The sequence below is a fragment of the Artemia sp. Qi Xiang Cuo genome, chromosome 11 (assembly GCF_049724085.1).
Source record: "Artemia sp. Qi Xiang Cuo chromosome 11, ASM4972408v1, whole genome shotgun sequence".
NCBI lineage: Eukaryota > Metazoa > Arthropoda > Branchiopoda > Anostraca > Artemiidae > Artemia > Artemia sp. Qi Xiang Cuo.
This window is the reverse complement of record NC_142804.1, coordinates 52,822,919-52,836,193: the sequence shown is the minus strand read 5'-3', so window position 1 is coordinate 52,836,193 and position 13,275 is coordinate 52,822,919. Positions and strand designations below refer to the sequence as shown.

Here is a 13,275-nt window from a genome sequence, read left to right as displayed (position 1 = left end):
TAGAATTTTACCGGAAAAAGAAAGCAGTTTTTGATGTTAAAATAAAATGGAAAATGGCATAAATATATCTTATTGACCCCAAATGTGCCACTCTTGCAAAATGAATCAAGGCTAGTCAAGCTTCCATCATTTACAACAATGATAGATGAGGATGGACTGGTCTGACAGTTAAATTCTGCGGCTACTGGTTGGTCTTTTTCATCAAACAGCTTATTCGATTCCATTTTCAATGTAAATTGTTGTTATTTCTAACAGTGACAATTGTCAAATTCCAACACGAATAGACACGTCTCAAAATTATGAATTTTTATGCTGTAGATGTAAAGCTGCGTCTAAATAAGACATTTGTTTGAACAGCGAAAACAGAATTGTTAGCAAACAGAAATCTTTGGCTTTAAATTCTTCAACAAGTATTCGATTTGTTAAAGATATAAGATATTCTTTAAAAATGTTAGCTAAGGATTTTTTTGTACAGAGGAAAAACCTCTATGCCGTCTTCTGATAAACTGTAGGTACTTACCATCACCATGGACAAAAAGTATGATATATATTTAGGTCTGTGTGCCCTTTCTTACTCTTCGACTATCTGTCTTGGCTTTTCCTAAAATTAGCCATGTATGCCCGAAACTACTTGATTTTAATCATAGGCAGCGCGATCGCGCTGCCTAAGTGAAGAACGATGTTGGCACAATGTATTATTTTTTTTACGTACCATGGCACTTCGTATCGAAGGAGGTGTCGTAGAAACTACGAAAAGGGCTCATTCGATTGGAAATTGGAGTAGCTAGTGCCTATTTTAATATTCGAAAGTGATTGGAGGGCAACTAGCCCCCCTCCGCCCATCATTCCCCCAGACACATCCAATCAAAATTTTGAGATAACCATTTTGTTCAACGTAGTTGATTTCCAGATATAAAATATGTTTTTGAGGAGGACACTCCCCAACAACTCTCAAGGCAAGGGTTTTAAGTTATGCCCGTGGGGCATATAAGAACGATGTTGGCACAATGTATTATTTATTAATTTTTTCCTTTGGAGCAGGGCACTTCGTATCGAAGAAGTTGTTATAGAAACTTCGAAAAGGGCTCATTCAATTGGAAATTGGAGTGGCTTGTGCCATTTTTAATAGTCGAAAATGATTAGAAGATTAACACCCCTTCCACGCCCACCATTTCCCGAAACACATCACTTTTATTCAACACATTCAACACAACGAAACACAGCAATTTTATTCAAAGTAGTTTCAAGTTCTGGAAATTAGATCTATGAGGATGACAATCCCCCACAGCCCTCAAGGCAAGGGCTGTAAATTATTCCCAGGGGGCATATAATGTTGTTATATAACGCGTTGTCGTAGTGACTTCAAAAAGGGTTTATTTGATTGGAAATTAAAATGGCTAGTGCCCTTTTTAATAGTCGAAAGTGATTAGTAAGCAACTAACACTCCTTCCACACCCAGCGTTTCCCCAACATATCAAATAAAAATTTGAGATAGCCATTTTGTTCCACACAGTTCAAAGTTCAGGAAATTATACCTTTGAGCAGGACACTCCCCCCACAGTTTTCAGGGCAAGGGATATAAATTATGCCCTGGGGGCATATAAGGTTTTTATTAAATTTTTTGCCTTAGAAACATGAAAAACAGCTCATTCGATTGGAAATTCAAAGGACGATAGCCCCCTCAGAGCCCTCAGTTCAAGGGTTGTAAGTTACGCCCTCGGGGTGTATAAAGTTTATATAGAAAGTTGTTATAGAAATTTCCAAAAGGGCTCATTTAATTGAAAATTGAAATTGTCCTTTTTAATAGACGAAAGTGAGTAGAGAGTAATTAACCCCCCTCTTACGCCCACCATTTCCCCAAAAACATTCAATCATTCAACTTGAAATTGAGAGGCTAGTGCCCTTTTTAATAGTCAAAGTGATTGGAGGGTAACTAACCCCCCTGTCACGCCCACCATTTCCCCAAACACATCCAATCAAAATTTTGAGATATGAATTTTGTTCAACGTAGTTGAAAGTTCTTGAAATTAGGTCTTTTAGGACGATAGCCCCCTCAGAGCCCTCAGTTCAAGGGTTGTAAGTTATGCCCTAGGGGTGTATAAAGTTTATATAGAAAGTTGTTGTAGAAATTTCCAAAAGGGCTCATTTTATTGGAAATTGAAATTGCCCTTTTTAATAGTCGAAAGTGAATAGAGAGTAATTAACCCCCCTCTTACGCCCACCATTTCCCCAAAATAATTCAGTCAAAGTTTAGAGACAGCCAGTTTGTTCAACGTAGTTAAACTTCTGTAAATTATGTATTTAAGGATGACAAACCCCCAAAGCCCCAAAGGAAAAGATTGTAAGTTCAGCGCTGGGGGCATATAAGGTTTTTATAGATGAAGTTGTCGTAAAACTTCAAAAGGGGATCATTCAATTTGAAATTGAGAGGGCTAGTGCCCTTTCTAATAGTCGAAAATGATTGGAGGGTAACTAACCCCCCTCTCACGCCCACCATTCTTCCAAACACATCGAATCAACATTTTTAGATAGCCATTTTGTTCAACGTAGTAGAAAGTTCTGGAAATTAGGTCTTTGAGAATGACACCCTTCCCCCATGACTCTGGGCAAGGGTTGTAAGCTATGCCCTGGGGGCATGTAAGATTTTTATTCAAAGTTTTGTCGTACAAAGTTCAAAAGGGCTCATTTGATTGGAAATTGAAAGGGCTAGGGCCATTTTTAATAGTTGAAAGTGACTGGAGAGCGACTACCACCCCTCTCACGCAGACCATTTCCCCAAACACATCCAATCAAAATTTTGAGATAGCAATTTTTTTTAACGTAGTTTTAAGTTCTGGAAATAAGGTCTTTGATGATGACAGCCCCCCCCCCTCCCAACAGCCTTCAGGGCAAGGGTTGTAAATTATGCCCAGGGGGCATATAAGGTTGTTATAGAATGCGTTGTCTTAGAAACTTCAAAAAGGGCTCAATCGATTGGAAATTCAAATGGCTAGTGCCGTTTTTAATAGTCGAAAATGATTGGAAAGCAACAAACACCCTTTCCACGCCAACTATTTACCCAAACTCATCCAATAAAAATTTAGAGATAGCGATTTTGTTCCACGCAGTTCAAAGTTCAGGAAATTATTCCTTTGAGCAGGACACGCCCCCACAGTCTTTAGGGAAAGGGTGCCCATTGTAATATTCGAATGTGATTGGAGGGTAATTAACCCCCTCTCACGCCCATCATTCTTTTAATCACATCCAATCAAAATTTTCAGATAGTCATTTTGTTCAACGTAGTAGAAAGTTATGGAAATTAGGTCTTTGAGAATGAAACTCTCCCCCCCCCAGCACTCGGGGCAAGGGTTGTAAGTTATGCCCTGGGGGCATATAATGTTTTTATTGAAAGTTTTGTCGCAAAAAATTCAAAAGGGCTCATTTGATTGGAAATTGAAAAGGCTAGGGCCATTTTTAATAGTTGAAAGTGATTGGAGAGCGACTAGCGCCGCTCTCACGCCCACCATTTCTGCAAACACATCCAATTAAAATTTTGAGATAGTCATGAAAAAAAAATGCAAATGAATGCGCATCGTCAGTTTAATTTGCATATACTGATATTTAGTAATCAAAATGTTAATATTATTTGATTTATTAAAGTTACAAAAGTAAAAAAAATTATATTTTTTTCAGTATAGTGCAAATTTTGTTCTGGCCTTGGGAAGGCATAAGGGTTTTGAGCCCAACTTGTGTTAATTTCTGCTCATTTTGAGTTTGACTCGGTTATTTATTGTAATTTCTGTTCGTTTTGGGTTTCATTTATTTATCGATGCTGATTTGTGGTAGTTTCACGCTTGATACATTATTTGATTTTATTTTTGTTCATTTTTGTTTAATGCAGTTCTGTACTATTCTTTCAAAAACTTATTTTGTGGAAAAAAGTTATTTTAATTAATTCAAAAAAAAGGGCACATAGTTCAACAAACGAAATGACATCATTTTTGTACAATTTTAAAAAGGGCTTATTCAGATTTGCCTCTCAGTCACTTGAACTATATGTCTTGGCCTTTTCTACAATAAGACATTTCTCAAGACACTTCGACATGGAACGGAATAATTTGTTAAATTAAAATCAATTAGTTGCAGGCATCAAGACATGGGTAATTGTAGACAAAGCCAAGACAGATAGTCCAAGTGAGTGAGAGGAAAATCTGGGATAATACCTTTTTAGGATTGTATAAAAATGATGTCATTTCATTTGTTGATAGATAAGTCTGTCTATTATCTGTCCATAGGTCATTCCTAAGGCAGAGCTAAGGTGGATAGTCATAGAGCTAAGGGATGAAAGATTGGATTGATTTTGGGTTGACGCGTGAAGGACGATGTCCACAGGACTTGTATGCAAAATTTGGAACTGAGTTTGCTTGGACTCACAGGCGGCGAACAAGTGAAACCTAAGCCTAATAGCGTTGACTGCTTATAGTCTAAAGGTGGATTACCGTGTCATAGGATTGACACATGACCAACATGTCCCGTGGACAGTATGAGGGACCCTATTGATACGAAAATTACATGAATTTATTCATGGTTCTGTTCTGTTTGAAGGTTTGATGTTGTTTCATGGTTCTGTTTGTTGATGGTTGGTTTGATGTTGGTAAGCCCAATGGATACAGACAGAAGCGACAGTAGGAATGATATATCGACTCGTGACGGGCACCACTGCTGCCATCTATAGTCAAGTCTAACGCTGACAGGATATAATTTATTCATGGATTACTGATCCACTAACGACTCAATGACACCTTTTTCAAGGTCAATTTGTTTGTTGTTTCTAAGCGTCTTGACTCCGGGACGAAGTTTGCACATGCGCACTGAATTCTAACGGGGCAATGTATTGATCCACTAGAGGGGAAGTAGTCTTCTGAGAAATTGATTTACATAATCTGACGAGGAATTATCGATTCTAACGGGAACAAGATCACGTGTTTCTTTCTAAGCCAATCAGGGAGTCGGAAATATTAGCGGGACAGGATTGTAGTGAGTATAAGGAAAGGATTTTTGCTATAGTTGTCATTAGTGTGTGAATAGAATTCAAGGAGTGAGAACAGTCGAACTTTACTCATTAGGATATATCAGAGGCAACACTGTAGCGTTGCCTATAGTAAAGTCCATACGGCTTCAATGTTTTATTATTTATTATTATATATTTTTTTTTCCAGAGGCACTTCATATGGAAGGGGTCGTCGTAGAAACTTCAAAGGGGGATAATTCGATTGGAAATCGAGAGTTCCAGTGCCCTTTTTAATAGTAAAAATGATTGGAGGGCAACTAGCCCCCCCCCCCACGCCCATCATTCCCCCAAACACATCCAATCAAAATTTTAAGATAGCCATTTTGTTCAGCGTAGTTGTTACTATGTTAACCAGTCACTGGGCCAGTGACTGCTTAACTTTACGCGTCTTTTCATCAATTTCCGTAACTGGAGCTCTTGAAGCCCAGTGACTGAAAAGCTCACTGGTGACATTACACAACAACTCAACAACGCAAAAACATCCACTGAGCTCACTGGTGTCCCACAAGAATATCTAGTGACCTCTTCAGTGACTGGGCCAGTGATGCAAAAATGCGCTCAAACATTTCTGTTCATATTTTTCATATTTCTCTTTGAACTCTTGGCAATGGACAAATGAATATTCATACATAACCATCATACTAAAAACAAAATTGATACCAAAACTTACATTATCTTTAATCCTATGCAATCATTAGCAAAATCACAATCTTAAAATTCTTGTTGACTGTTCCTATGCCCTAGTCCCTGGAGCAAGGCCGTATCCAGAGAGGGGGGGGGGGGGGGTTACCCGGTTTGAACCCCCCCCCCCCCCGAAATTTTTTACCGAGTCGAAAATAAGTCAAAAATTAGTAAAACCTAGGTAAAAATCAGTATAATTAGTCAAAAACTGAGTCAAAAATTAGTAACCCCCCCCCCCCGAAAAAGTCAAAAACTAGTAACCCCCCCCCCCCAAAAAAAAAAATCCTGGATCCGCCCTTGCCCTGCAGACATCGTAAAGAAAATTTACTGGGAGTGGTGATAGTTCTCGTGAAACTTATTCTAGTCAGGTTGTGATAAATAGATTACATTATATAGCTGTCTTATTGTTTTTCCACTAGTTTTTGAAAAAAAGAGTAGAAAGTACTCTGCGGGACGAGTTCCCATTTTGTAAGCACCATTTGTGTTTTAGCGGGTTCTTAGGAGGGGGCTGGAAAGTTGACAAGAGTGGAAGTGCTGTGCAAAGCCAAAAATCAGCACTGACTAAGTAAAATCAAAATTTCTTTTTTATAGTTGATTGATGGCATTAGATCCAACATTTCATGTTGGAGAAGTTAAAGATGCGGGAAACCACGCGGGAATGATCCCAAGCGGATTGGCCAATATTTTCAATTTAAAAAGCTTGTTGATATAAGCGCGAACGACGCGAAGCGACGCGAGCGGCAAATTTTTTGAAAATGACACTTTTTACACAAAATTGACACTATTTTGCCACCAGTGTTTCCACTTCTTCCGATTTTTCGGGAGATCTACCGAATTTCTAATCAAAATCCCAACAAAAAAAGAAGATACTGAATCTCCCGAAAATCTCCAGAAAACTTAATCCCCGGAACATTTTACTTTGTGGTCATTCTTTTCTTTTTTTTTACCTGGCCGTTGCCTGTGGTCTTTTAGGGATTTTTCCTAACGTCCCAGACAATTGAGGCACCGCAATTTGAGTTTATTGGCATAGGTATGAAAATTGCCCATTATCCATTACACAGTGGTTGAATTTATTTTCTGTTTTTGATCATTTAAACACCTTCAAGGTTTGTAATTAACTTATTATTTTCAATTCATAAACTAACCACAGGTGTTGGCTTGCACCAAGAAGATGGGAACTAGCACTAAGTGGGTCCACCTGATTCAGTAGGTTCAAAATAATCCAAAGTTACTACAAATTTAAAGAAATATGACAAAAATTAGACTTTTTCTGCAGTTGCTCTGTAGAACTGAAGGGGTTTGCTTCAAATGATCCAATTCAAGAAATAGAGACAAATATTGTAGCATTTTGAAAACAATTTACAATTTTTGCTGGTTGATAAGTTAGTCCCATTCCTGAAAAATATGCCGCATAAGAATGTTAGTAATAAAGTAAGATTGGGTAAGCAGAAAGTGACGAATATAGTCAGCCAGGGCCTGTCATTGTATTATAAAACATAAAATCGCGAAGAAAGGATGAAAACGAGCACAATTAGTGGTCGAGAAGTACCATTGACAAAGAATGGCAGAAGCATTCCGATAGTGCCTATGATGATAAAACAGTGACTCTGACAGCCATGGAATACTGAAAATCGGCTTTGAGTGCGAGGGACCACCATGGAAACTAAACTTAGCAAAATTTTTACAATACTTGTTTTGCTTGCCATTTTCAGACGAAACTTGAAATGAAACGAGACGGAGTTACAGCAGACACACTGACGGTTGACCAGCCCCTCAGAAAGAGGCTAAAAGGAGTAGTAGCGTATGCCAGCACAGCTGAGCTACTGCATGATCAGAGGAGGCTGCTCACATAAAAAGCCATCCGATAGACACATATTATTAATGTAATGTGGTATATATATCTGAAAGTTTTGCTATTTTTTATACTTTTTTTCAGTTATATCATTACTAATGAGCTGCGACTTACGTTTTCTCTTTATCATTTGTGAATACCTCTGGGGATGGTGGTGAAAAAAAATTATCCACTTAACTCAGACTCAATGGTCAAAGGCCTAGTGTCCGTATTTAGTCCAGATTTTCTGTCCCCGTCCTGAACTTAGTGGGCTGTCCTATAGAATACGAAAGGGGGAGGAAAAGTGGGGGTCGATGAAGAAAAATGTCTTAATTAAACAGCTTTAGAGTCTGGATGAAATAACTGCACTTAGTTTCAAAATTAAATACATTTCAAGCTTCTAGCTGCTTCCTTTTGTCATGATTGACAACGTTGATCGACGAATTTTCTTTCCGGAATTGCAGCTGGCTCCAGTAAATATGCACTCCAAACATTTACAATGTGGTACTTTATGTTCAAATCACTCGAACACCTCCAAAAACTCAATACCAAATACAAAAAAACTGAAAATTCTACCTAATCCTGAAATCCATCTCCCGATTTTCTCCCGAATCCTGAGAGCCATCTCCCGATTTTCTCCCAAAAATTGTCAAGATTTTACAGATTGTTCGAAAACATAAGTGGAAACACTGTTTGCGACCCAAAGTGGCACCAAAAAAACCGGCCGAGTAATTGCAGATCCAGACAAGATTTGTTGTTAAAGAACGACTGTCACAAGCCCAGATGTGCCAAATACATAGGTCAGAGTCAAATTTAAAAACAAATAGGCTATGATGCAATTGATCCAGAAAGAGAAGATTATAGATAAATAGAAAATATGTCAACAGGATTAAAAACAGTTAGAACTAGTTGAATACATACAAAAATTAAACCAGTTAATAATAAAACAAGAGCTAAACAAGGGAGTAGTATAGGCTAAGCTAAATACCAAAGAGGAAAGAGAAGGGGGTAAATATTTTGCTGTTCATATTGACTTACAATAAAGTATTGATGTACAAAGAAAGTGAAAATACCACTCAATGCCTTTTATGCTCTTTCCAAATATAATAATCACTTTTGCTGCAAATGAATTTTACTTTTGCTGCAAGTAAATTTGGAGATGTTCCTATTACTGAGCTATAAATTAGGTAAAAAAAAGGGTATTTATTTAGCCTTGTGACACCTGATAAGGAGACATGTCAGGAAAACAATTCTTACTTTAAAATATGTATAATTATCCTAGTTCTTATATTACCAATGGGATGCTCTTTGTAAATATAGCCTAATAATTGCTTATATTGGAAATTCAAATTTACCTACCCCCATCCCTTTGCAGTCAACAATTCATGGTAGGCTATGTTCCAATTCAAGGTATATATTTGCATGTTAGGGGGGTGGGTGTGGGTAAATTTGAATTTCCAATAGAAGCAATCGATATATTTCTAAAGAGCATAAAAAAGGCATCAAGTCGTATGTTCACTTTATTTGTAAGTCAATAATATGAACTGTGAAAAATTTACCTTCAGTTTAAGCCCTTTATGGACCCTTAAAAATGATATCCCTTTCTCTTATTTGATAAATTTGCAGTGATCAGATAATTTAGCTAAGATAAAAGTGAAAATGTCATTTGATGCCTTTTTTATGCTCTTTCATAGTTCAAGAATTGCGTCTGGGGCTAGTTGCATCTTGAGACCTTAAAGGGGCCCCAAATTTATTTTATTTTTGGAACCACACTAAAAAGTTGTCATCACTAGTTAAGTTATTGAAAAGTGGTTGAGAACATATCACTAGTATATAGATAAGTTGTTCAAGATCAAGAGTAACATATTCCAAAAACACTTATTTATAACAATTCAAACCTCATTTATTAGGCAACTCAAATATAAGCTGTTTTCCTACTGTTTCAAGTTTTTCAAATGCCATTGACAAAAATAGCACTGAATTTTGTGATTCAAAATATTGTTGTTGACAATTCAGGGTATATTCCAATTCAGGGTATATATTTTCACATTGGGGGGGTAAATTTCAAGGTAAATTTTCAGTTGGCCATATAATTTAGCTAGGATGAAAGTGAAAACATCATTTGATGCTTTTATTTTGGTCTTTCATTATTCATATAAAATACCTTTTGGGGCCCCTTTAAGGGCTCAAGATGCAATTAGCCCCAGAAGCATTTGTTGAATTATGAAAGAGCATAAAAAATGGCATCAAACAACATTTTCACTTTCATCTTAGCTAAATTATATGGCCCACTGCAAATTTACTTTGAACTTTAACCCCCCCCCCCCCCATAATGTGCAAATATATACCCTGAATTTTGAGTGCCATCTAACCTAACCTACCTAACCTTAATTAACCTAAATTATCAGTATTTGTCCATTAATGTGTTTTTGGTAGTTGATGTTGATGGTGTCTAACTATGAATTTAGATTATTTGGAAATAGAAAATGCAGTCAAATTCATGTTTGTTTTCAGAATTGTGTTAAAAAAAAATTGTACAACAGTTAAAGAAGTAAAGATAAAGGTTCTCCCTCTGTAAAATATGTTAACTAGGATAATTCTGCATATTATTAAGTAAAAATTGTTTTCTTAACATGTGTCCTTATGCACAGGACTGATCCTAGACTTACACCAAAAACTTTACCATTTGATTATAACTTCATTTTGTTAAAGTTATATAATCCACAGGTATTGATTCATTATGATTGAATAGAAAAAACAATTTATTGGCCTAGATCTTTAAAAAAAATGCTGTCTTTACCATAAGCTGTTAGCATCACCCTTCTTTAATCTTATGCATCTATAAATTGAATTGACTATGACAAAATCAAGAACCAGAAAGTGCATAAGAAATATATAATTTGGCCAATATATTTGCACAGTAGGGGGGGGTAAAGTACAGTGAATCTGCAGTCAAAATGTGTTGACTATAGTTATTCTGAATATTATGAAGTAAGAACTGTTGTTTTTACCTTTTTCCTGTAGCCAAAAATAAAAGAAAATGTATCATTTTTAAAGGTCCATAAAAGGCTTAAAATTGAAATTAAAGTAAAGCCAGTGGCATGTCAAGGGGATAGGGGACCTAAATCCCCCCCATAGATTTTTTCTGGTGCCCTCATTCCTTGTTTTTTTTTTTTTTTAGAATAAATTTGTCAATTTGGTCAATTATTGGCACCTTTGTCACATTTGGCCTTGCCCAAGATTTGCTCTAGATCTGCCCCTGGTAAAACTACTATTAAACTTGGATAGAGAATGAAAGAAGGCATTGATTTGTATGGTCACCTAATTCATAGCTCATTAATGGAAGTATCTCCAAATTTACCAAGAAAAAAAATTGGTAAAACTGCATATGATGGGCTTTTTTTATCTTGGGAAGTACTTATGGTAGGACAATGAAACATTCAAGAATGAATGTTGAGCCTAGGCTAATTTATGGCTTAGGAAGATGTTTTCATGCTTCTTTCTTAATGCCTTCCCTATTTCTAGGGGGTTAGAAAATTGCAGGTAAATTTTCAATTTTCTGACTTGATTTGCTTGATAGAACATAAATGTAGACTACCACTTGATTTCAGTTTTGATGATCTTTCCAAATAGGGTAAGATACCCACTCAATGGATAGCTTATCACTACTTCAACGGTTAAATCACTATAAAATCTGTATTATACTACCTATAATGCTTAATTGGGTAAACTTTAAAAGCAAAACTGCTTCTAAAAAGAAACATGCTAATAAAACAAAAGCACCATTGTATGATTAGGTTCTAGATTTTGCAATGCGATCAATGTCTAGCAAATTAATTAAGAAAAGGAAAATTTACTAAACCATTTCAGTGGTTCAAATAAGATTTAAGTGTATTTTTTTTTTTTTTATTTAACACATATTTTCCAAGTTAGTAAAACATAATAAATCAGGATATAACAAAGTTGTAAGACTCCAAACATTTCTTTGGGCCTTGTTTGTACTGTAGATTTACTTCTAAACTTGTCATTTTTATACATCAAAGTCTATCCAAACCATTTCCAAAGTCAGTGACCTATAGAGAGGTAGGGGGTCAATGTAGATGCTTCAAAAGATCTTTCTCACTCATAATTTAGGACCTGGGGCCATTCTAGGAAATTTCCCTTACCTGACTCAACTTTCTTTTAAGATAGCATAAAGCTCATCATCCAGAACTTTACTGAGTAGATTTGATGCATTCAAGTTAAAAGACATAGAGGTATTATGAGCTGTAGAGGGATAAAACTTTCAATCTTAAGATTAAAGTTTCATCTTCAAAATCATAATGGGCAAATACTAAATATTTCTAGAATGTTGATAATAATTGGCCAGTTTTTTATGCTAATCAGTATGCTAAGATCTTATGTGCATCTACTGGAACAATTTTTATTGATAATCTAAAAACTTAGGTCTAACTTTTCAGGTAGTTTTTCATCAAATCCAAAGTTCTAATCTGATCAGTGATCTCAGGGCTTTTATTGGTAACAGCCTATTTATACTCTCTTCTGAAATAAACATTATAATAATAAAATTCATATTTTATTGCATCCACAAATTTCTCTTTTCTCCTCACCCCCCTCAAGGATTTTGGAAGGCTTGGTTGCAATTAAAATATAAGCAACTCTGATAATCAGAGAGCCTATATGGGAATTTTATGACTGTAATGAAGTAAGATTTTTGTTATTACATTGTTTGGTTCAGAAATGGGGATAAACTATACTGTTACTCTTTGATGAGAATTTCATCAGAATCCTCTGCTCTGTCATAATGGGCTAAAATAAAAGTTAATTCAAGCACTTTTTTTTGCTTAGATTCTTGAGCTGTAAGCTTTCAACTTCCTGATTGAGAAAGACAAAAATCTTAACCAAACAATAAATAACAGTTTGAGTTGGGATAAATTCTTTTATTAGACAGTGGAAAAAAAGAAAAAGAAATCAAAATATGCATTATATTTTTTTTTTCACTGTCTAATAAAAGAATTTATCCCTATTTACACTGTTATTTATCACCATGGAAAGGCAGTGTGGTCTTCAAAATTACCTAAATCTTAACAGAATGATATGAGAACAGAGGAGTTAGATCTTAAAAGCAAAAAATAGGCCAATGTATTTGACTATGAGCCCAAAGAAAAATGTCTCACATAAACTGATTAAGCATTTCTTACTGGTTCTTTAAAAGGCCCTTAAAATTGCTAATACTTCTGGTCCAACCCTATGCCATGAAAAATGATTTTACAAGGGAAACTATAATCTCATCCAATAAAAGTATATTATTATTATTATTATGATTTTATTACCCTTTATTAAACATACAAAATGTTGTAAATGGAGTACAAGAAAAGAAAAAAAAGTAACATCAAATAACAACAAAATATCCAAAGAAAACTCAACTACAGAAAAACAAGAACATTCCTATGACAAACAAAAAAGACAAATTTAAGTTATTGCAACATATAATGAAGAGAGGCTTGGTTCAAACGCCTTTGCAAATGGAACACGGTGATTCAGTACAGCTATAAGTGGATCAGCTATAACATACTTCAGAGATATATTCGAATTCCTCATCCAAACTGGAAGACGAAGCAGATACTTGCCATATCTATTGAAAATAGACTGAATATTGCGGCGATCGGACGAGGTAAATATTTTCCAAAATGGAGATAGGGCTAGCACATGT

At 35.7% G+C, this 13,275-nt stretch overlaps 2 protein-coding genes across 2 annotated transcripts in view; one reads left to right on the top strand and one right to left on the bottom strand.

Annotated features, from left to right (window-relative positions):
- LOC148947130 (uncharacterized) overlaps nucleotides 1–289 on the bottom strand; it is a 33,781-nt gene extending 33,492 nt beyond the window's left edge. Inside the window, exon 1 of the mRNA XM_089096895.1 lies at nucleotides 78–289. Within this exon, the coding sequence (XP_088953021.1) occupies nucleotides 78–224 (147 nt within the window). The 5' untranslated portion in view covers nucleotides 225–289. The remainder of the gene's footprint in view (nucleotides 1–77) is intronic.
- A 7,954-nt stretch (nucleotides 290–8,243) lies between these two features.
- Nucleotides 8,244–13,275, top strand: part of LOC148947129 (protein Cryzl2-like) — a 59,182-nt gene continuing 54,150 nt past the window's right edge. The window contains exon 1 of the mRNA XM_089097275.1: nucleotides 8,244–8,362. The gene's annotated coding sequence lies outside the window, so the exon portion shown is untranslated. The remainder of the gene's footprint in view (nucleotides 8,363–13,275) is intronic.